At 42.2% G+C, this 24,772-nt stretch overlaps 1 protein-coding gene across 2 annotated transcripts in view; it reads right to left on the reverse strand.

Moving 5' to 3' along the window:
• nfkb1 (nuclear factor of kappa light polypeptide gene enhancer in B-cells 1) overlaps nucleotides 1-24,772 on the reverse strand; it is a 68,364-nt gene that overhangs the window by 4,661 nt on the left and 38,931 nt on the right. Inside the window, exons 9-17 of one of the 2 annotated variants that reach the window (XM_062040046.1) lie at nucleotides 18,897-19,001; nucleotides 18,715-18,806; nucleotides 18,500-18,638; nucleotides 12,058-12,210; nucleotides 11,872-11,976; nucleotides 6,401-6,526; nucleotides 6,217-6,334; nucleotides 6,033-6,147; nucleotides 5,757-5,958 (exon numbers count right to left, since the gene is read on the reverse strand). In XM_062040046.1, the coding sequence (XP_061896030.1) occupies nucleotides 5,757-5,958; nucleotides 6,033-6,147; nucleotides 6,217-6,334; nucleotides 6,401-6,526; nucleotides 11,872-11,976; nucleotides 12,058-12,210; nucleotides 18,500-18,638; nucleotides 18,715-18,806; nucleotides 18,897-19,001 (1,155 nt within the window). Of the gene's footprint in view, nucleotides 1-5,756; nucleotides 5,959-6,032; nucleotides 6,148-6,216; nucleotides 6,335-6,400; nucleotides 6,527-11,871; nucleotides 11,980-12,057; nucleotides 12,211-18,499; nucleotides 18,639-18,714; nucleotides 18,807-18,896; nucleotides 19,002-24,772 lie in introns of both variants that reach the window. The other variant, XM_062040045.1, reaches the window with a different exon arrangement.

Here is a 24,772-nt window from a genome sequence, read left to right on the forward strand (position 1 = left end):
TTCTCTACAGAATCTCCTCTCTGGTCAACAAAAGCACCATGAAGATTCTGGCGGGAACTCTCGTTCAACCCTTTTTCGATTACGCATGCACCTCCTGGTACCCTAGCACCTCCAAAACCCTCAAATCTAGGCTCCAAACATCCCAGAACAAGCTAGTCAGATTACTTCTAGACCTCCACCCCAGATCACACCTCACTCCTACCCACTTCTCCAAAGTGGGCTGGCTCAGGGTGGAGAACAGAGTAAAACAACTTGCACCGAGCCTAGTCTATAAAATCCGCTACACCTCCCTGATACCGAAGTACATGTCAAACTACTTCCTTAACGTAAATGACCGCCATAACCACAACACCATGGGGAGCTCCACTAACCACGTTAAACCCAGATTCCGATCTAACAAAGGTTTTAACTCATTCTCTTTCTATGCCACATCTATGTGGAATGCACTCCCAACAGGTGTAAAAGAAAGGGCATCTCTATCCTCCTTCAAAACCGCACTAAAAGAACACCTCCAGGCAACTTCAACCCTAAACTAACACCCTCCCTTCCTCATCATACCTCTTCGGATTGTAAATAATCAAATGTAAACAATCAAATGTAGACACTTTTTTTTAATAATTTCTGATCTCTCTCTCTGTGTCCAATACTTGCTGTACATATCCTACCAAGTCAGTCCTACACTGTTCAATCAATCAATCAATGTTTATTTATGTAGCCCTAAATCACAAGTGTCTCAAAGGGCTGTACAAGCCACAACGACATCCTCGGTACAGAGCCCACATATGGGAAAGGAAAACTCACCCCAGTGGGACGTCAATGTGAATGACTATGAGAAACCTTGGAGAGGACCGCATATGTGGGTAACCCCCCCCCCCCCCCCCATTTCTCTGATGATGCAATTGTTGATGACTGAAGTGTTGATACCAATCAAACTTAACCCCCTCCCCTCCATATCCCACACCCCGGATTGTAAATAATGTAAATAATTCAATGTATATACTCTGATGATTATCTTGTGTGATGACTGTATTATGAAAATAGTATATATCTGTATCATGAATCAATTTAAGTGGACCCCGACTTAAACAAGTTGAAAACCTTATTCGGGTGTTACCACTTAGTTGTCAATTGTACGGAATATGTACTTCACTGTGCAATCTACTAATAAAAGTTTCAATCAAAACACTGCGCTATTATTGTGGAGGAAGGAAGTGTGCAGTTCTCAGGTCGACGAGCAAGGAGACAATTTGAGGCTGTAAAAATAAAATAAAACATAGAGCGCCTCTCAAGTTGCGACTACTGTTCGTACATTGCGGTTACTTGGAGGATGTCGTTCACAACAACACAAGCAGATGAGATGTGCTGTTGGTGTATGGATTGTTCTTGCTAGTTTTAGCTTCCTAGTTTAGTCGCTGTTTCAAGGGGCCGTTGAAATTGTTTAGTTTGAGTGTGTCTGTCATGATCTGTGGTCTGGATTATGTTTTTGTTATTTTTTGTTAGTTTTGGACTCTTTTAGTTCCTGTTTGCGCTCCCTTGTTTGTTCATTCTGTCATAACGGGGGGGTCGCAGCTTACTGCGAGGTTTGTTCTCCCGGGAAGCAATCGGACTATTCCGGACAAGGCGTGAAGGCAGGAACATATTTAATTATTCAACTAACACTCAACGAAGTACAAAAAAACAGAAAACAACCCGAAGGCAAGCGTGCCTATCGCACGCGGAAGCTAAGGCAAAAAACTTAAGACATGAAACATGAAAACAACTAACCCAGTGGTTCTTAACCTTGTTGGAGGTACCGAACCCCACCAGTTTCATATGCGCATTCACCGAACCCTTCTTTAGTGAAAAATTCAAGAAAAAGTCCTATGCTTTTTTATTGGTGCACAAAATGAACCGTGCATGAACATCACCTTGTTCAAAGAACTAAACCAACACAGTGCATGAACTCACAACAAATTACACATCTTACACACATTACCATGAATTGATTAACGTGGACCTCGACTTAAACAAGTTGAAAAAGTTATTCGGGTGTTACCATTTAGTGGTCAATTGTACGGAATATGTACTGTACTGTGTAAACTGTACTGGTTCATATAATGTATTCTCTTCCTTTGCAATCTGCTAGTAAAAGTTTCAATCGATCAATCAAACAACCTGCAAATCAGATGGAAAATTAGAGGCAACATTGTTTGGGGGTATCCACTATACGCCGATAGGGAGAAGTTTTTATTTACACGATAAGTCGGATGTGTCTTTACCTCTATGGCGGAGGCTCCGCCGAACCCCTGAGGCCGACTCACCGAACCCCTAGGGTTCGATCGAACCCAGGTTAAGAACCACTGGACTAAACAAACTATGGCATGGAGCAACTAGCATAACTGTGGAATCAGACATGGAACGAGCAGCATGAACTAAGCAATGACGCCAGGCCGACTGACTGGCAAAGACAGGCATAAATAATGGTCTTCTTGATTAGAGAAGGTGCATGTCCCGAACACCAGAGGCAGGTGAAACTAATAAGTCGCCATGGTAACTAAACAAACAAGGGAGCGCAAACAGGAACTAAAAGAGTCCAAAACTAACAAAAAATAACCAAAACATAATCCAGACTACAGATCACGACATGATGAATGTGCGGTCCCTGATACATTATTTTCCCAAACAAATGTTCATTCTCCTCACAATTAGGGCTGGGCAATATATCGAGTTTGTAAGATATATCTATATATTTTTAAACATGAATTAAGAAAATATCGTAATATCCATATAATTTTTTCACGTTAAAATAACCAAACGCCGCTTATTTGTTGGGTTCCTTGTTCTCCTCGATTCCCTCTCCCTCTCAACACTCCAAAGGCTATTAGACCCCTCCCTTTCCTCCTTCCAAGACGTGCTTGCCGTCTCCCCCCCACTGAACTGACCCACAACAACAACACACAAGCAAATATGGAGTCTGACTGTGCCACCAGTAGTGTACCTGTGACCAACTAACTAGTAAGTAAAAATGCGGACTTCTGCATACTCGCCAACAACTACGGTTTGCCTGTAATGAGTACGGTTTTTGATAATCCATTCCGGTTTACGACTGCAGTGGTAGAAAATATGGTTTTCAAATTAAAAATAATAACTTAAAAATCGAAGCTACGTAGCTTAACTACATTTCCCAGTAGCTTGGCAGTAGCTTCGCTACTTTTTATACAGGTAGCGATTTCCGTAGCTTAGCTATTTTTAGACCCATGTAGCGGTTAGCTAAGCTACATGCTGCAAAAGAAAAGAGAGGGAGAAGAGAAAGAGAACTGGAGTAGTGCAACAATACGGGCAGGGGACAAAATATACTGGAAAGATCAATGATTGGTTGGTTTACGTATAAGAACATCCATGATTGGTTGGTTGGTTTAAAAGGATGAGTCACGATTGGTTAAGACAAGGGCAAAACATTAGGGACAGGCCAATCAGAGGAAAGATAGGGCGGGCCATGGAACCAGGAAGGAAAATCACAACAGACATCACAAATGACGACGAGCGAGTCGAAGAAGAGAAGAGGGAATATTCAAGCGAAATGTACGTCGAAGTGAGAAGATCATAACCGCACAATTAAGTAAAGTGGCCTTGTGGTTAGAGTGTCCGCCCTGAGATCGGTAGGTCCTGAGTTCAAACCCCAACCTCATACCAAAGACTATAAAAATGGGAACAATTACCTCCCTACTTGGCACTCAGCATCAAGCGTTGGAATTGGGGGTTAAATCACCAAATTGATTACCGAGCGCGGCCACCGCTGCTGCTCACTGCTCCCCTCACCTCCCAGGGGGTGGTACAAGGGGACGGGTCAAATGCAGAGGGTAATTTCACCACACCCAGTGTGTGACTATCAGTGGTACTTTAACTTTACTTGGCACTGACCACTTCTTGTAGGACCACAGAACCGTACGTGTGTGACAGTCCATTACATCGTCGACTGGGAATTAAAAAGTGCCTGCCTGCAAATGTATTTTTTATCTGAGTTTAATACATTTTGTATTACCGTATTTTTCGGACTATAAGTCGCAGTTTTTTTTCATAGTTTGGCCGGGGGTGCGACTTATATTCAGGAGCGACTTATGTGTGAAATTATTAACACATTACTGTACAATATCAAATAATATTATTTACAGTAATTTCCGGACTATAAGCCGCACCTGACTATAAGCCGCACCAGCTAAATTTAGGGGAAAATACAGATTGCTCCATATATAAGCCGCACCCGACTATAAGCCGCAGGGTTTTGATGTGTAATTACCCTAGTATATAGGGGTTCCTGCTACCACGGAGGGGATTGTCGGGACAGAGATGACTGTTTGGGAACGCAAAGCGTCCCATTTATTAACAATAAATCTTTCAATCATTCAATCAAACTTTCACATCTTTGACATGGCGAACAGCATTCGTGCAGAGTACAAATAATACAACGGTGCAAAGTAATACAAAGGGCTCGCCTGTACGTTATCAAAATAACCAGCCTACCGGTATATGAAAAGTCAGTCTTTAATCATTGTGTCACCGTCTTCCTCCTGCGTACTAAAACCACCGAAATCTTCTTCGTCGGTGTCGGAGAAGAACAGGCCGTAAATAAGCCGCACCCTTGTATAAGCCGCAGGGACCAGAACGAGGGGAAAAAGTAGCGGCTTATAGTCCGGAAATTACGGTAGCTCATTCACGTAAGAGACTAGACGTATAAGATTTCATGGGATTTAGTGATTAGGAGTGACAGATTGTTTGGTAAACGTATAGCATGTTCTATATGTTATAGTTATTTGAATGACTCTTACCATAATATGTTACGTTAACATACCAGGCACGTTCTCAGTTGGTTATTTATGCCTCATATAACGTACACTTATTCAGCCTGTTGTTCACTATTCTTTATTTATTTTAAATTGCCTTTCAAATATCTTTTCTTGGTGTTGGGTTTTATCAAATAAATTTCCCCCAAAAAATGCGACTTATACTCCAGTGCGACTTATATATGTTTTTTTCCTTCTTTATTATGCATTTTCGGCCGGTGTGACTTATACTCCGGAGCGACTTATACTCCGAAAAATACGGTATTTGCACAGCTATGTTATTTATTTTACGTAGAAATAATATTTTTCTATTTTATTTATTCTGTGCTACTTAAACGATTTCTTTTCTGTGCTGTTAATACCCATCTTGACTAACTGGATTAATAAAAGTGCCACTGACTGTTTACATTACAGTTGTCATTCACATCAATTTCAGTGAATCTCGCTCAAAAAAGAATATCTTTATATGTATACTTTCACCGGAAAATATATCGAATATCGAGTTTAAGCACAAATATATCGAGATATACCTTTTCGTCCATATCGCCCAGCCCTACTAACAATGATAGCGTTTCACTTACATTTATGTCAATTTCTGCTTTTAACAGCGTATTTCGTTTTATTGGCCAATTATGTGATTTCGTCTGCGATTACATGAATGCGGAAATCAATTGACTTAACTTTTCCTGCTGAGTTTAGTGATTATTGATAAGTAGCAACCATGATGAGACCCCAAACAACAGACTTCTAATGGACATGCTCTGGTTTCGTTCATTGGCTCTCCATCTGTTTCACCCTCACATGTGTCGGAATTTGCATGCTCGTTCTTTTCAAATATATTTTCATGATGGTGAGAAGCCATAATAGAAATCTAAATTCGATGAATTTTCCAGCCCTAGTGTGTGTGTGTGTGTGTGTAAGTGTGTGTGTGTTTACCGGCTGTGTTGCAGGTCTCCAGCAGTCCTCTCATGGATCGGTGTCCTAATAAAAAGTGCACCATCTCCCCTCCATCCTGCTGGGAGGCCAGGTGGAGCAGCGTGTTGCCATGGCGATCCGTCAGCACGGGGTCAGCGCCGGCTGCGAGTAGCGCCTCCACCGCTTCTTTCTGCTGCGTGATCACCGCCAGGTGCAAAGGAGTCTGGGACACACGCGGGAGGGTTGAAAACTTTTCCTGACACGCCTTCTTCTGTGTCCTTACGTCCGCATTTCTACCTGGTAGAGGTGGTTCCTCGTGTCCAGAAGGCCGTCCCCCGGCGAAGCGCCAAGCACCTGAGTCAGACTGGCCAACACCGCCTGCTGGCTGTGGAGGACCGCCAGGTGGAGTCCACTGACACACAGCGGCCGAGTTAGCGCTCAAAGCGAGCAGACTGGAGAATGCTCCACAACGCGCACTCACGTGTCTCCGTCCTCGTCCTGCGCCGCCATCAGGGGGCGCTGTAGAGCTAACAGGTAAGCCGCGTTGCCCGTAACGGCGTAGTGGAAGAGAGCGTCCACGTGTCGGCTGCTCACCATGTCTGCACGCACAATGAGCAGAATTATTAGTAACTACAGTGTTAATACAGCGAGGAGGAGAACTCTACCTCCATCTGACTGTGACTCCTCCTCTTCCTCCTGGCGCCCTGAACGTGCCAGCACGACGCCGCCCTCCGAGTGGTCGTCTGAGTCGCTGTCGTCGGCGCTGCTGTCTGCCGAGTCGTCCTGGGAGGCTTCGTGGGGGGGGGGGGGGGGGGGGAGAAAAAATCCTGTCCACTTACGGCTTTCAGCATGTAATGATGTAACTAAGCTAATGATTGCTAACATTAGCTGTCATTGTTTGTGTAGCCCAGGGGGGTCCAAAGTGCGTCCCAGGGGCCAATTTTGGCCCGCAGCTTGTTTTCTAATGGCCCTCGCCAGGTTGTGAACATTAAATGCATTTTTCATTATTGAGATGTTACCAGTGATGCTGTCAAACCATACCATTTTAAAATGGTATTAAGCACACTTTTGAATTTGGATTAATCATGATTACCGTATTTTTCGGAGTATAAATCGCTCCGGAGTATAAGTCGCACCTGCCAAAAATGCATAATAAAGAAGGACAAAAACATATATCAGTTGCACTGGAGTATAAGTCGCATTTTTGGGGGAAATTTATTTGATAAAACCCAACACCAAGAATAGACATTTGAAAGGCAATTTAAAATAAATAAAGAATAGTGAACAACAGTCTGAATAAGTGTACGTTATATGAGGCATAAATAACCAACTGAGAACGTGCCTGGTACGTTAACGTAACATATTATGGTAAGAGTCATTCAAATAACTATAACATATAGAACATGCTATACGTTTACTAGGGCTGCGAATCTTTGGGTGTCCCACGATTCGATTCAATATCGATTCTTGGGGTCACGATTCGATTCAAAATCGATTTTTCCCGATTCAACGCGATTCTAGATTCAAAAACTATATTTTCCCGATTCAAAAGGATTCTCTATTCATTCGATACATAGGATTTCAGCAGGATCTACCCCAGTCTGCTGACATGCAAGCAGAGTAGTAGATTTTTGTAAAAAGCTTTTATAATTGTAAAGGACAATGTTTTATCAACTGATTGCAATAACGTAAATTTGTTTTAACTATTAAATGAACCAAAAATATGACTTATTTTATCTTTGTGAAAATATTGGACACAGTGTGTTGTCAAGCTTATGAGATGTGATGCAAGTGTAAGCCACTGTGACACTATTGTTCTTTTTTAAAATGTTTATAAATGTCTAATGATAATGTCAATGAGGGATTTTTAATCACTGCTATGTTGAAATTGTAACTAATATTGATACTGTTGTTGATAATATTCATTTTTGTTTCACTACTTTTGGTTTGTTCTGTGTCGTGTTTGTGTCTCCTCTCAATTGCTCTGTTTATTGCAGTTCTGAGTGTTGCTGGGTCGGGTTTGGTTTTGGAATTGGATTGCATTGTTATGGTATTGCTGTGTATTGTTTTGTTGGATTGATTAATAAAAATGAAAAATGAAAAAAAATAAAAAATCGATTTTTTAAAAATGAAAATCGATTCTGAATCGCACAACGTGAGAATCGGGATTCGAATCGATTTTTTCCCCACACCCCTAACGTTTACCAAACAATCTGTCACTCCTAATCGCTAAATCCGATGAAATCTTATACGTCTAGTCTCTTACGTGAAGGAGCTAAATAATATTATTTGATATTTTCAGTAATGTGTTAATAATTTCACACATAAGTCACACCGCCGTCCAAACTATGAAAAAAAACTGCGACTTATAGTCCGAAAAATACGGTAATCACAAGTATAACAAGTGCCGAAGAATGGTCTATTTTCGATCTTTTTTCATATAAAAGGCACACCGGATTATGGGGCGCATTAAAGGAGTCATTTTATTCTTATTTTTTTTCTAAATGTAAAACACTTCCTTGTGGTCTACATAACATGTAAAGGTGGTTTTTTGGTCAAAATGTTGCATAGATGATGTTTTACAGATCATCTTCAAGCCGCTTTCTGACCGTCGCTTCCGGATGCGCCGTTTTGTGGGCGCTCTTATTTACGTGGCTCACCTTCGGCAGCGTCTTCTCCCCGTCATCTTTGTTGTAGCGGTGTAGTGTGCAATGACGGGAGTGGAAGAAGTGTCAAAAGATGGAGCTAACTGTTTTAATGACATTCACCCTTTAATTAAATCAATAACAGAGCAGCATCTCCTCATCCGCCGGAAATGTGTCCCATGACAAAACCGTCCGATCGGAACTCTCTAATAACTAAAGTTCCTTGGGTGAATAATGTAAACTCACTACACCGGTATGTTTTAGCGCTTTCATGGCGAGTTTACTGACAGATATAAGTAAGAACTTTACACTACTTTATATTAGAAATGGCAACAGCGGAGGATGAATGTACCATAACAAGAAGATAGAGAAAAAGAAGAAGCTTATCGACTACTGTGTCAGCACAGACTAAAAAGGCGGACGCACACAATTTTTCAGGAATTATGCAGATCCCAAATACAGATGAGCAGGTACCAGAAGGTAAGAAAAGTTGCTTTTGCATAATATTGTGAAACAAAACACCAGATAATATGTCTTACCTTATACACACACCATAATAATACTCCTATGTTGAAGCACAGTACAATCCATCAAGCGGTGCGGCTTCATAGCTCACCAAAGTCGTACTAAAACATTTTGATAGATTTTTGAGCGCCGTGTGTAATGTTCTATATTTTCAATGGAACATATCAAATGTTGGTGTTGTTTACTTGAGTCATATTGCCATCATAGTGCAGTCTACATATTTATCTTATGTTTGACTGCCATGTACTGGTCACACTTATTTCATTTGCACGAAATAAAATAGCTTTGAGGTCGGTAAGCAAAACCAGAATTATTCCGTACATTAGGCGTTATAAGGCGCACTGTCGAGTTTTGAGGGGAAAAAAAGGAACGCATGGCGAAGTTGGTAGAGTGGCCATTCCAGCAATCGGAGGGTTGCTGGTTACTGGGGTTCAATTCCCACCTTCTACCTTCCTAGTCACGTCCGTTGTGTCCTTGGGCAAGACACTTCACCCTTTGCCTCTGATGGCTGCTGGTTAGCGCCTTGCATGGCAGCTCCCGCCATCAGTGTGTGAATGTGTGTGTGAATGGGTGAATGTGGAAATACTGTCAAAGCACTTTGAGTACCTTGAAGGTAGAAAAGCGCTACACAAGTATAACCCATTTATCATTTATTTATAAGTCCGAAAAATACGGTAGTATGACAATGCGATTTTATTGGAAAAGGCAGTGGGTAGTGTGAAGTGAATTATATTTATATAGCGCTTTTTCTCTCGTGACTCAAAGCGCTTTACATCGTGAAACCCAATTTTTAAGGCTGTGTACTCTCCCCCTGGCTCTTCTCCCTGTATACAAACTGCTGCACCTCCAGTCACCAATCCGTAAAACTGCTCAAGTTTGCGGATGACACCACCCTCATCGGGCTCATCTCGAATGGCGATGAGTCCGCCTACAGGAGAGAGGTGGACCGGCTGACGTCCTGGTGCAGCCTCAACAACCTGGAGCTGAACGCCCAGAAAACAGTGGAGATGATCATGGACTTCAGGAAAGTCACAGCCCCACCATCCCCCTTCACCCTGATTGACTCTCCCACCCCCGTCCCCATTGTGGACTCCTTCCGTTTCTTGGGCACCACCATCACCCAGGACCTCAAGTGGGAGCTGACCATCAGCTCCCTCATCAAGAAGGCCCAGCAGAGGATGTACTTCCTGCGGCAGCTGAGGAAACTTAAGGTGCCGACCGAGATGCTGGTGCAGTTTTACTCAGCCATCATAGAGTCCATCCTGACCTCCTCCATCACAGTGTGGGTCCCCGGCGCCACAGTCCAGGATAAGCATAGACTGCAGCGCATCGTACGTGCTGCTGAGAAGGTGATTGGCTGCAAGCTCCCATCCCTCCAGGACTTGTTCTCCTCCAGGACCAGGAGGCGTGTGGGTCGGATCACAGCTGACTCTTCTCACCTTGGACACAAACTATTCTCCCCTCTCCCCTCAGGCAGGAGACTACGCTCCATCCAGACCCACACCTCCCGCCACCTGAACAGTTTTTTCCCCTCGGCCATCAGGCAAATGAACAATAACTCCTAACAGCAGCTCCTTGAATTCCTTCAAAGTCTATCTGATAGCTCAGTCACAGCTCTTTTTATTACCAAATATGTGTTATATGTGTTTTATGTCGCACCTAGTGGCTAGAGTGTCCGCCCTGAGATCGGTAGGTTGTGAGTTCAAACCCCGGCCGGGTCATACCAAAGACTATAAAAATGGGACCCATTACCTCCCTGCTTGGCACTCAGCATCAAGGGTTGGAATTGGGGGTTAAATCACCAAAAATGATTCCCGGGCGCGGCTACGCTGCTGCCCACTGCTCCCCTCACCTCCCAGGGGGTGATCAAGGGGATGGGTCAAATGCAGAGGACAAATTTCACCACACCTAGTGTGTGTGTGACAATCATTGGTACTTTAACTTTAACTTTAACTTAACGTTTGCACCAAGAAAAATTCCTAGTTTGTGAACCCGTTCTCAAACAATGGCAATAAAACTATTCTGATTCTGATTCTGATTTAAGTTAGATTTAAATCAGTGTGGGTGGCACTGTGAGCAGGTGGGTAAAGTGTCTTGCCCAAGGACACAACGGCAGTGACTAGGATGGCGGAAGCGGGGATCGAACCTGGAACCCTCAAGTTGCTGGCACGGCCACTCACCAACCGAGCTATACCGCCCCAAGCGTAACTCAACCCTCTGGAATAGTTTATACTTCAGTTTGTTGAGTTAGCACAGGATTAATATGTGGAAATGACAAATGAGGTATTTGATACCTTGAAGAGTTTTAACTTATTATTTATTTTGGTCAATGGAAGATGGGCTGTAACTTAAAGTGTAATGGCTTTGCAGAAACACTGAGACAAAGTCCAAGTTCATTATGTTCCTCATGTGGTTTTTGCAACCACACCAATTCTTTACTCAGAATTTTCAACTAACTTGAAGTGTTTTGTCAAGAAGATTGTTTGTGATGTGTACATTTGACAAATGTGCTTGTTCTATTTTGGGCCAAAGTAAAACAGAGAAAACAATCTGAAGTTGTCGTAATTTTTAGTTTTTATGCCTTGATGTTTACCAGTCAGGCACTGGTGGGAGTAGTTTTTCTTCCATGTGGCCCCTGAGCTAAAATGAGTTTGACACACCTGAGTTACTTTTTTGTGGGATGAAGATACAGAAGGTAAAGGAAATGATTTTGCATCAGTTTATACATCAGTATAAACAGTAGAGGAGACAGGAGTGTTGTGTGGTACCATCACTAGTCTGATCACTAGTAGTGGAAGCAGGAAGTATAACTGCGATAGTCTGCTGACATTTGTTCTTTTTCTTTACTGGCATTTTTGCCTCCTCCTTTCCCTGCCTTTTTGTTTTTTTTACTCGCACATTATATTTTTAGGCGAGTGAAAGGATCGCACTTTACAGGCCCGTGTGATGTTCAGCACGTATCTCACCCTGTTTGACTCCGCCTCCTCCAAGACCAGTGGAGTATCCGGTGGGACAGGCTCCACCTCCAGCTCCTCTTCCGTAGTTAAAAGTGGAGTAGCCCTGGAAGTAAGCTGCTAGACGCAAAAAAAAAAACAGACAAACACTTGGTTTATCCTAATGGGACACGTCTCCAGTGACTCGGCAGGTGTTACCTCCACCAGCAGAGCCTGGACCTCCCCCTGCTGATGGACCTCCTCCTCCTCCTCGGTATAGACCTCCCCCTGTTCCTGATCCTCCTCCATGGCCGCTGAAGTCCTGGAAGTTTGGCAACGTCTTCTGACGTTTCCTCTGCACTTCCTCTTTGTCTAAACACACACATACTCTCTGAGTTCTCCTCGTTTCCATGAGGTTCTAGATCAGGGGTGTCCAAACTTTTTCTACTGACTGCTGCCATTTTACAAAACCCAAAACCAGTGAAGGTGGCACGTTGTGTAAATCGTAAATAAAAACAAAATACAATGATTTGTAAATCCTTTTCAACTTATATTCAATTGAATAAACTGCAAAGACAAGATATTTAATGTTTGAAATAAGAAACTTTTTTTTTTTTTGCAAATAATCTTTAACTTAGAATTTAATGGCAGCAACACGTTGCAAAAAGTTGTCACGGGCATTTTTACCACTGTGTTACATGGCCTTTCCTTTTAACAACACTCAGTAATTTTGGAAACTGAGACGACCAAATTTGGAAGCTTTTCAGGTGGAATTCTTTCCCATTCTTGCTTGATGTACAGCTTAAGTTGTTAAACAGTCCGGGGGTCTCCGTTGTGGTATTTTAGGCTTCATAATGCGCCACACATTTTCAATGGGAGACAGGTCTGGACTACAGGCAGGCCAGTCTAGTACCCGCACTCTTTAACTATGAAGCCACACTGTTGTAACACGTGGCTTGGCATTGTCTTGCTGAAATAAGCAGGGGCGTCCATGATAACGTAGCTTGGATGGCAACATATGTTGCTCCAAACCTGTATGTACCTTTCAGCATTAATGGTGCCTTCACAGATGTGTAAGTTACCCATGCCTTGGGCACTAATACACCCCCATACCATCACACATGCTGGCTTTTGAACTTTGCGCCTATAACAGGGTTCGGCAACCCGCGGCTCCGGAGCCGCATGCGGCTCTTTGACCACTCTGATGCGGCTCAGCTACATACATGCCGACCCCCCCGATTTTCCCAGGAGACTTATGAATCTCAGTGTCTCTCCTAGATAACTCCCAGGGAAAAAATAATCCTATTTAGACTATAAATACTAAATAAAGGGCGTGCACTAATTGCACTGCAGTAACTGTCCTCTATAGCATTTACATACAGCGTGCCAGTCCAGCCACATGTTGCATGTTGTTATTACTTGCACACACAGGAGACAGCAAAGCATACTTACTCATCAGCCACACAGCTTACACTGACGGTAGCCGTATCAAACAACTTTAACATTGTTACGTTACAAATATGCGCCACACTGTGAACCCACACCAAAAAAGAATGAAAAACACATTTCTGGAGAACATCTGCACTGTAACACAACATAAACACAACACAACCATTACCCAGAATCCCATGCAGCCCTAACTCTTCCGGTCTAGATTATACACCCCCGCTACCACAACCCCCCCACACATCAACCCCCCCCCCCCCTCTCCTTGCGTTGGTTGAGCGGAAGAGTTAGTGCTGCATGGGATTCTGGGTATTGGTACCGTCAGTGTAAGATGTGTATTGGTACCGTCAGTGTAAGATGTGTATTGGTACCATCAGTGTAAGATGTGTATTGGTACCGTCAGTGTAAGATGTGTGGCTGCTGACCTAGTACGGAAGAGTTAGTGCTGCATGGGATTCTGGGTATTGGTACCGTCAGTGTAAGATGTGCGGTTGCTGAGGTAGTACGCCTTGCTGTCACTTACGTGAACAAGCTGAAATTGCATTCTACGTGTGGTCAAGCAGGTACACTGTTAGGCCAGCCTGTAGAGGGCGCCAAATGCAGTGTCATCACGCTCTGATATTTGGGAGTCTCCCGGGAAAAATGAGAGGATTGGCAAGTATGACGCCATCAAGTGTCATTCGTTCAAAACTCGCGGGCTGCACTAACATCAAATGTCCACATTAAAGGCCTACTGAAACCCACTACTACCGACCACGCAGTCTGATAGTTTATATATCAATGATGAAATCTTAACATTATAACACATGCCAATACGGCCGGGTTAACTTATAAAGTGACATTTTAAATTTGCCGCTAAACTTCCGGTTCGAAACGCCTCTGAGGATGACGTATGCGTGTGACGTAGACCGGCGAACACGGGTATGCCTTCCACATTGAAGCCAATACGAAAAAGCTCTGTTTTCATTTCATTATTCCACAGTATTCTGGACATCTGTGTTCGTGAATCTGTTGCAATCATGTTCATTGCATTATGGAGAAGGAAGCTGAGCAAGCAAAGAAGAAAGTTGTCGGTGCGAAATGGACGTATTTTTCGAACGTAGTCAGCAACAACAGTACACAGCCGGCGCTTCTTTGTTTACATTCCCGGAAGATGCAGTCAAGATGGAAGAACTCGGATAACAGAGACTCTAACCAGGAGGACTTTTGACTTTGATACACAGACGCCTGTAGAGAACTGGGACAACACAGACTCTTACCAGGATTACTTTGATTTGGATGACAAAGACGCAGACGTGCTACTGTGAGTATGCAGCTTTGGCTTCTAAACATTTGATCGCTTCACCGTATGTGCGCAACTTTTTTTTGCGTATGTACGTAACTTTTTAAAAATATATAAGCTTTATGAACCTTGGGTTAGGTGAACGGTCTTTTGGGCTGAGTGATTGTGTGTGTTGATCAGGTGTTTGAATTGTATTGGCGTGTTCTATGGAGCTAGGAGCTAGCAGAGGAGCTAGGAGCTAGCGTAACAAACACGCAGGTGTTTTTATGCAGGATTAATTTGTGGCATATTAAATATAAGCCTGGTTGTGTTGTGGCTAATAGAGTATATATATGTCTTGTGTTTATTTACTGTTGTAGTCATTCCCAGCTGAATATCAGGTCACCCCCGGCTCTCACAGCATCTTCCCTATCTGAATAGCTTCAACTCCCCACTAGTCCTTCACTTGCACTTTACTCATCCACAAATCTTTCATCCTCGCTCAAATTAATGGGGAAATTGTCACTTTCTCGGTCCGAATCTCTCTCACTTCATGCGGCCATCATTGTAAACAATAGGGAACTTTGCGTATATGTTCAACTGACTACGTCACGCTACTTCCGGTAGGGGCAAGCCTTTTTTTTATCAGATACCAAAAGTTGCAATCTTTATCGTTGTTGTTCTATACTAAATCCTTTCAGCAAAAATATGGCAATATCGCAAAATGATCAAGTATGACACATAGAATAGATCTGCTATCCCCGTTTAAATAAAAAAAATTCATTTCAGTAGGCCTTTAAGGTGCGTGCCGGTGCGTGTGTCGGAGACCCCTGGTTAATATAGCACAAAGCATTTAAGCTCTGTATGCGGTGTTTTTCATTTTAAATTGTAAATTTTTTTTTGTGGCTCCGATCACTTTCTTTAATTTGTGAAACTTGCCAAAATGGCTCTTTGAGTGGTAAAGGTTGCCGACCCCTGGCCTATAACAATCTGGATGGTTCTTTTCCTCTTTGTTCCGGAGGACACGACGTCCACAGTTTCCAAAAATAATTTGAAATGTGGACTCGTCAGACCACAGAACACTTTTCCACTTTGCATCAGTCCATCTTGGATGAGCTCGGGCCCAGCGAAGCCGGCTGCGTTTCTGGGTGTTGTTGATATATGGCTTTCGCTTTGCATTGGAGAGTTTTAACTTGCACTTACAGATGTACAGCAACAGCGACCAACTGTAGTTAATGACAGTGTTTTTCTGAAGTGTTCCTGAGCCCATGTGGTGATATCTTTTTGTCGTTTTTTTATGCAGTACTGCCTGAGGAATCGAAGGTCACGGGCATTCAATGTTGGTTTTCAGCCTTGCTGCTTACGTGCAGTGATTTCTCCAGATTCTCTGAACCTTTTGATGATATTACGGACCGTAGATGGTGAAATCCCTAAATCCCTTGCAATAACTGGTTGACAAATGTTGTTCTTAAACTGTTGGACAATTTTCTCACGCATTTTGTTCACAAAGTGGTGAACCTCACCCCATCATTGTTGGTGAATGACTGAGCATTTCATGGAAGCTGCTTTTATACCCAATCATGGCACCCACCTGTTCCCAATTAGCCTGTTCCCCTGTGGGATGTTCCAAGTAAGTGTTTGATGAGCATTCCTCAACTTTCTCAGTCTTTTTTGCTACTTGTGCCAGCTTTTTTGAAACATGTTGCGGGCATCCAATTCCAAGTGAGCTAATATTTGCACAAAAAAAAAAGTCTTCCAGTTCGAACGTTAAGTATCTTGTCTTTGCAGTCTATTCAATTGAATATAAGTTGAAAAGGATTTGCAAATCTTTGTATTTTGTTTTTATTTACCATTTACACAACGTGACAACTTCACTCATGGTTTTGAATTTTGTACATAATATTAGTAATACAATAGCACAACATTTGGTGATCTCAACATGCAAACACTTGTTTGCTTGGTCAGAATAAACACCCATATCGGTACTAAAAAGCTAAAAAGTTTGGAATCTGACCCCTCAAAAACCTTAATGCAACAAAATAAATGTTTATTATTAATCTTGTCTATATTAAAGCATAAACTTTGCACCAGTCTTTCAGCCCTTTAACATTTATTATCAGGAGGATAACTCATGTTATGCTATTTTTTTCCAAATAAACATACATCATTGGATTAAATGGCAATTCAAAGGGTTCAAATAAAATAAAAAACATGACATTGTTGAAGTTGATCAGTTGAGCAAAAAAAAAAAAGTTGACGGCGTGGCGCGGTTGGGAGAGTGGCTGTGCCAGCAACTTGAGGGTTCCTGGTTCAATCCCCACCTTCTACCAACCTCGTCACGTCCATTGTGTCCTTGAGCAAGACACTTCACCCTTGCTCCTGATGGGTCGTGGTTAGGGCATTGCATGGCAGCTCCCGCCATCAGTGTGTGAATGTGTGTGTGAATGGGTGAATGTGGAAATAGTGTCAAAAGAGCTTTGAGTACCTTGAAGGTAGAAAAGCGCTATACAAGTATAACCCATTTACCATTTATATGAATCCAAAAGGTTTTTATACACGTTTTTTTTTGTCCTTTACTACTCCAGATATTCTCCAACTGTGGTACGTGTACCACTAGTGGTATGCGGGCTCCATCTAGTGGTAAGCCAAAGAATCACCTGATGGAAGTACAGTGTTTTATTGTCCTATATTCCGTGTTACACAGTGTTACTGTTCAAACTGTGTAATGTTACAGTGGCCAAAAATATATTTGTTAAAACCTGTGAGGTGTTTTTAATGAATACTTAGGCCTACTACGCTACTGTATTTTAATGGTGGTAATTGGAGAGCCAAGAGTTTTCTGAGGTGGTACTTGGTAGAAAAAGTTTGAAAATCACTGAACTACTTTATTGGGCTAAAATTATTTCAGAGTGTTTTGTTGATAAATTAAAATATTTAACATGAAAATATTAAAATTTAAACATAAAAGAATCATTCGATTTAGAGTAATAAAGATAGAGCCAAAAATAGAGGATAAAATAAAATATAATAATATAATATATTAGTATATATTTTATACTATATATATAATATGTAAATATTACATATGTTATATTTTATATTGCTACTATGGTACATTTTTAGTCTACTTTATACCTTTTGTTTTCGCCCTCTTTTTGTGCCCTAGTGTGCATTATCCTTTCCATCCTTACCCTTTCCATCCTTTGTAACTGAGTTACTGTGTGGAACAATTTCCCTAGTGGATCAATTAAGTTTGTCTAAGTCTAAGTCAGTGGTTCTTAACCTGGGTTCGATCGAACCCTAGGGGTTCGGTGAGTGGGCCTCAGGGGTTCGGTGGAGCCTCCGCCGCGGAGGTCAAGACACACCCGACTCATCGGGTAAATAAAAACTTCTCCCTATCGTCGTACTATGGATACGGCAACAGCAGAAGACACACTGGTTTTCAGGTGTGTAATTTGTTGTGAGTTCATGTACTGTGTTGGTTTTGTTCTTTGAACAAGGTGATGTTCATGCATGGTTAATTTTGAGCACCAGTAAAAAAAACATAACTTTGCCTTGAATTTGAAAATAAATATATATATATTTTTCACTAAAGAAGGGTTCGGTGAATGCGCATATGAAACCGGTGGGGTTCGGTACCTCCAACAAGGTTAAGAACCACTGGTCTAAGTCTATAAATTGACCTCAAAAAATGAAAAAGTCCCTTATATACCTTGGAGGATTAAAGAGAAAACTGCCTGAATGTTAGCTTTGTGCTATTAGCGTCAACATTTCAACTTTTTGTTGTTACATTTGCTCTTTTGTTTGACTTTTTATGTTTTTAGTGAGTGTTTTTTTTAGTAACAGTGTTTTTTAAATGTGCCACGGGCCATTACAAAACGTGTTGCGGGCCACAAATGGCCCCCGCGCCACACTTTGGACAGCCCTGTTATAAAGCTTGTGACGGCAGCGTACCTATGATCTGAGGGTGGTAGGTGAAAGGTTTGGGTTCGCTGGTCTCGTTGTCCGATTTCCTCTTCAACTGGACAAACACAGACGTGGCCCTCTTCAGGTTCTGGTCTCGATACTTCGGAGTCTTGAAGACGATGGCGAACTGAGGACGGACAACACGTCGCCGTAGTAACGCCCTACACGGTGGTACGGAGTGGGGGAGGGGGTTGGGTACTGACCTGTCTGTGCACGTCAGTAGGGGAGAAGTCTCCCAGGGCCTCCCAGGTGACGCCCGAGTCGTCTTCTTCGTAGAAGCGCACCTGGATGTCATCTGTCAACACACACGTCTTGCACTCCGGTCACATGACACACACGATGAGACTGCTTTTGGGGAGTAAGAGGAGGGGAGGGGTCCCCTGACCTTTCTGGACTTTGTCACACAGAAGGTAGACTTCCTCGCCTCCGCTCACGCAGCCGGCGGTCCGGTCCATCCTGACGATCTTCAGGTTGGAAGCATTTGGAGCCTCTGGGGGGAGTGGAGGGGGACAGGTCAAAACATCACCTGCCGGCAAACCACCGTGCCAGTCCAAAATATCACATTAAATATCAGCGGCATGTTGCTATGGTAACAGCTAGTGTTGTCCCAGTGTTTCCCACACATTCATTTATTTGTGGCGGCCCGCCATGAAAGAATTAACGCCGCCACAAAAAAAATAAAAATAATAATAATAATAATTTTTTTTTTGTGTCCTGTTTAGCTTCTCAGGCAAATCATATAGTTGATGTAGATGCCCATATCGGCTGTTCAGATTTACTTTACATAAGAGAAGTGTAGGATCAAGATTTTTGGAGCTCTTTGTTCAGTGGATCAGATGTTTGATGAAGCTTTGTGTCTATCTACCACCACTACTGTTTTCTGTTTATTTGTTACTGACTGTGGCAGGACACCTCTGCCTCTGTTTCACTTTATGTTGCTGGTAAATAATATGGTTGTAGTAGTAGGCTAAAGTTAAATTATTTAGTATGCACTAATTAAAGGGGCAGAGCTTTAAGAGACATTTTAGCTTTTATATTTGTATAAGATATATTTTTTGTAAGAACCACAATTAATAAATATATTTCAGTGAATAACTTATTGTTCAAATCTGTATATAAATATGTACATAAAGTGTTGTAATTATATTGTAAAATAGATGGATGGATGGATGGATGGATGGACGTCTAAAACAAAACTGTTATTATTAATTAGTAAGTATACATTTTTTGAGCCTTTTTAGAGAAAATCATATCATTGTAGTAAACTATGCAAATAATCGATGATGTCATGGTGACCACGCCCATAGCCACGCCCCCACCGCCACAGGTATCTTGGCAGTTTATGAGAAACACTGTGTCCCAATACCAATATTTTGGTACCGGTACCAGAATGTATTTCGATACTTTTCTAAATAAAGGGGACCACAAAAAATGTCATTATTGGCTTTATTTTAACCAAAAAATCTTAGGGTACATTAAACATACGTTTCTTATTGCTAGTTTGTCCTTAAATAAAATATTGAACATACTCGACAACTTGTCTTTTAGTAGTAAGTAAACAAACAAAGGCTCCTAATTAGTCTGTTGACATATGCAGTAACATATTGTGTCATTTATCATTCTATTATTTTGTCAACATTATGAAAGACAAGTGGTAGAAAATGAATTATTAATCCACTTATTCATTTACTGTTAATATCTGCTTACTTTCTCTTTTAACATGTTCTATCTACACTTCTGTTAAAATGTAATAATCACTTATTCTTCTGTTTGAATGCTTTCCATTAGATTTGGATGATACCACAAATTTGGGTATGGATCCGATACCAAGTAGTTACAGGATCATACATTGGTCACATTCAAAGTCTTCATGTGTCCAGGGATATATTTACTGAGTTTATAAATCTAAAAACATATAAACGGTACTTTTCGAGCGGCGCATGGCGATGGCGATGCTGCGGCTCTGCTAACGCTCTTGGGAGTGTAGAGCGATTTGGCAAAAAACACCCGTCATTTCTGTCAATTTCATGGCTGGCTCAAAGCGTGAACACTCTGTGATCACATACGACCGACAGACAATTCTGGATGTGGATGGATCGGGTCGTTATAGACTGAAAGATGCATGTACGGTGGACCTCCTCGCTAGCATGGGAATACTTCGTGGGCTACATCGAGCGGCCTTTGTAGCAGCGGAGTCAAGTGCTAGCGGTGACCGCCAATGGAGACGACATAGGCGGTGCGAGCGGAAGCGGAAGCGGGGATGCCGAGCTGGGCTAACAACAAAGAGAAAAGCTAACCAAAGAAACGTGGAGTCTCCGGGTAAGAAGCCATTTAAACTAGAAATAGCCGGCGTCAGGCTGGATAATCCCTGCACACATAGCAATTCTCTTAGAATAAAACACAACTCACATAATGTTTTTTCTTTTGTGACCGTGTCAGAGGCAGACATACATTGTACTGAGGTAGCTAACTATGATGCGTTCAGTTTATCGCAACATCAAGCAAACAATCTGAATATCCCCGTCGTATCAATTCCTAGATATGGTCGAAACTATTTAAAGTGCAATACGCATAATAAACGCAACATTATTAATATTGCTACTTCGGATAATTTCAACAAACAATCCTCAAAACAGCCCACTACCTATAATATGGGCTTTTTAAACATAAGATCATTATCTTCCAAAACGTTATTAGTTAATGAAGTCATTAGAGACAACAAACTTGACGTCGTTGGTCTCGCCGAGACCTGGCTCAAACCAGACGATTTTTTTGCGCTAAATGAAGCATCTCCTCCTGGCTATACCAATACACATGTTGCCAGACCTCTTAAAAGGGGAGGGGGTGTCGCACTAATATACAATGAAAACTATAATCTTACACCTAACCTAAATAATAAATCTTACTCGTTTGAGGTGCTCACTTTGAGGTTTGTCACACCGCTGCCTCTCCACCTGGCTGTTATCTACCCCACTTCCCCTGTGACTTTGCTGGGTGCGCCCTGGCCACGCTGGGTGCCTGCTGGCACCCCCGGGCTCGGCTGGAACGCGGCGGGACATGCTGCACTCCAGCCTGGGTGTGAGCACCCCTGGGCCCTATTCGGACTTCATCAGTGAATTCTCAGTTTGTTGCCGATCTAGTGACGCACGCCGACAATATAATCATAATGGGGGACTTTAATATCCATATGAATACCCTATCGGACCCTCCATGCGTGGCGCTCCAGACTATAATTGATAGCTGTGGTCTTACACAAATAATAAATGAACCCACGTATCGCAACGGTAATACGATAGCTCTAGTGCTTGTCAGGGGTGTCACCACCTCTAAAGTTACGATACTCCCGTACACTAAAGTAATGTCCGACCATTACCTTATAAAATTCGAAGTTCTGAGTCATTGTCAACAAACTAATAATAATAATAATAACTACTATAGCACCCGCAACATTAATGCTGCCACAACGACGACTCTTACTGACCTACTGCCTTCGGTAATGGCACCATTCCCAAATTATGTGGGCTCTATTGATAACCTCACTAACAACTTTAATGACGCCCTGCGCGACACCATTGATATTGTAGCACCGCTAAAGCTAAAAAGGGCCCCTAAAAGGCGTACCCCATGGTTTACAGAAGAAACTAAAGCCCAGAAATTATCATGTAGAAAGCTGGAACGCAAATGGCGTGCGACTAAACTTGAGGTTTTCCATCAAGCATGGAGTGATAGTTTAATAACTTATAAACGCATGCTTACCTCAGCTAAAGCTAAATATTACTCAAATCTCATCCACCTCAACAAAAATGATCCTAAATTTCTGTTTAGTACGGTAGCATCGCTAACCCAACAAGGGACTTCTCCCAGTAGCTCTACCCACTCAGCAGATGACTTTATGAATTTCTTTAATAAGAAAATTGAAGTCATTAGAAAAGAGATTAAAGACAATGCATCTCAGCTACAACTGGGTTCTATTAACACAAATACGACTGTATATACGACGGACACTGCCCTTCAAAATAGTTTCTCTCTCTTTGATGAAATAACATTGGAGGAATTGTCAAAATGTGTAAATGGGACAAAACAAACAACATGTTTACTTGACCCAATTCCTGGGAAACTTATCAAGGAGCTTTTTGTATTATTAAGTCCATCAGTGTTAAATATTATAAACGTATCACTTTCCTCTGGTACTGTTCCCCTAGCATTCAAAAAAGCGGTTATTCATCCTCTACTCAAAAGACCTAACCTCGATCCTGATCTCCTGGTAAACTACCGGCCAGTGTCCCACCTTCCGTTTATCTCGAAAATCCTCGAAAAAATTGTAGCACAGCAGCTAAATGAACACTTAGCGTCTAACAATCTCTGTGAACCTTTTCAATCCGGTTTCAGGGCAAATCACTCTACGGAGACAGCCCTCGCAAAAATGACTAATGATCTATTGCTAACGATGGATTCTGATGCTTCATCTATGTTGCTGCTTCTTGATCTTAGCGCCGCTTTCGATACTGTTGATCATAATATTTTATTAGAGCGTATCAAAACGCGTATTGGGATGACAGACTTAGCCTTGTCTTGGTTTAACTCTTATCTTACTGACAGGATGCAGTGTGTCTCCCATAACAATGTGACCTCGGACTATGTTAAGGTAACGTGCGGAGTTCCCCAGGGTTCGGTTCTTGGCCCTGCACTCTTTAGTATTTACATGCTGCCGCTAGGTGACATCATACGCAAATACGGTGTTAGCTTTAACTGTTATGCTGATGACACCCAACTCTACATGCCCCTAAAGCTGACCAACACGCCGGATTGTAGTCAGCTGGAGGCGTGTCTTAATGAAATTAAACAATGGATGTCCGCTAACTTTTTGCAACTCAACGCTAAGAAAACGGAAATGCTGATTATCGGTCCTGCTCAACACCGACATCTATTTAAAAATACCACCTTAACATTTGACAACCAAACAATTAAACAAGGTGACTCTGTAAAGAATCTGGGTATTATCTTCGACCCAACTCTCTCGTTTGAGTCGCACATTAAAAGTGTTACTAAAACGGCCTTCTTTCATCTCCGTAATATCGCTAAAATTCGTTCCATTTTGTCCACAAGCGATGCTGAGATCATTATCCATGCGTTCGTTACATCTCGTCTCGATTACTGTAACGTTTTATTTTCGGGCCTCCCTATGTCTAGCATTAAAAGATTACAGATGGTACAAAATGCGGCTGCTAGACTTTTGACAAAAACAAGAAAGTTTGATCATATTACGCCTATACTGGCTCACTTGCACTGGCTTCCTGTGCACCTAAGATGCGACTTTAAGGTTTTACTACTTACGTATAAAATACTACACGGTCAAGCTCCTGCCTATCTTGCCGATTGTATTGTACCATATGTCCCGGCAAGAAATCTGCGTTCAAAGAACTCCGGCTTATTAGTGATTCCCAGAGCCCAAAAAAAGTCTGCGGGCTATAGAGCGTTTTCTATTCGGGCTCCAATACTATGGAATGCCCTCCCGGTAAAAGTTAGAGATGCTACCTCAGTAGAAGCATTTAAAACTCAGTTGTATACTCTAGCCTTTAAATAGACTCCCTGTTTAGACCAGTTGATCTGCCGTTTCTTTTCTTTTCTTTTCTACTCTGCTCCAAACCCGGAGTGGACCACTAGCCTGTTCATCAGATGGGGACATCTCTACGCTGCTGACCCGTCTCCACTCGGGATGGTTCCTGCTTGCCCCACTATGGATTGGACTCTCGCTGATGTGTTAGACTTTCACAATATTATGTCAGACCCACTCGACATCCATTGCTTTCGGTCTCCCCTAGAGGGGGGGGGTTACCCACATATGCGGTCCTCACCAAGGTTTCTCACAGTCATTCACATTGACGTCCCACTGGGGTGAGTTTTCCTTGCCCGTATGTGGGCTCTGTACCGAGGATGTCGTTGTGGCTTGTACAGCCCTTTGAGACACTTGTGATTTAGGGCTATATAAATAAACATTGATTGATTGATTGATTGATTGACTTTTTAGAGGCGGTATAGTACCGAATATGATTAATTAGTATCGCAGTACTCTACTAATACCGGTATACCGTACAACCGTAGTAACAGCTTTAGTAAGTGATGACTTCCCTTTTCCCTTTTTTTAATTGTAACTGGTTTTGTGTATGTTAAAGTTAAAGTACCAATGATAGGCACACAAACACTAGGTGTGGTGAGATTATCCTCTGCATTTGACCCATCACCCTCACCCCCTGGGAGGTG

This window comes from Entelurus aequoreus, linkage group LG28 (assembly GCF_033978785.1).
Source record: "Entelurus aequoreus isolate RoL-2023_Sb linkage group LG28, RoL_Eaeq_v1.1, whole genome shotgun sequence".
Lineage (NCBI taxonomy): Eukaryota > Metazoa > Chordata > Actinopteri > Syngnathiformes > Syngnathidae > Entelurus > Entelurus aequoreus.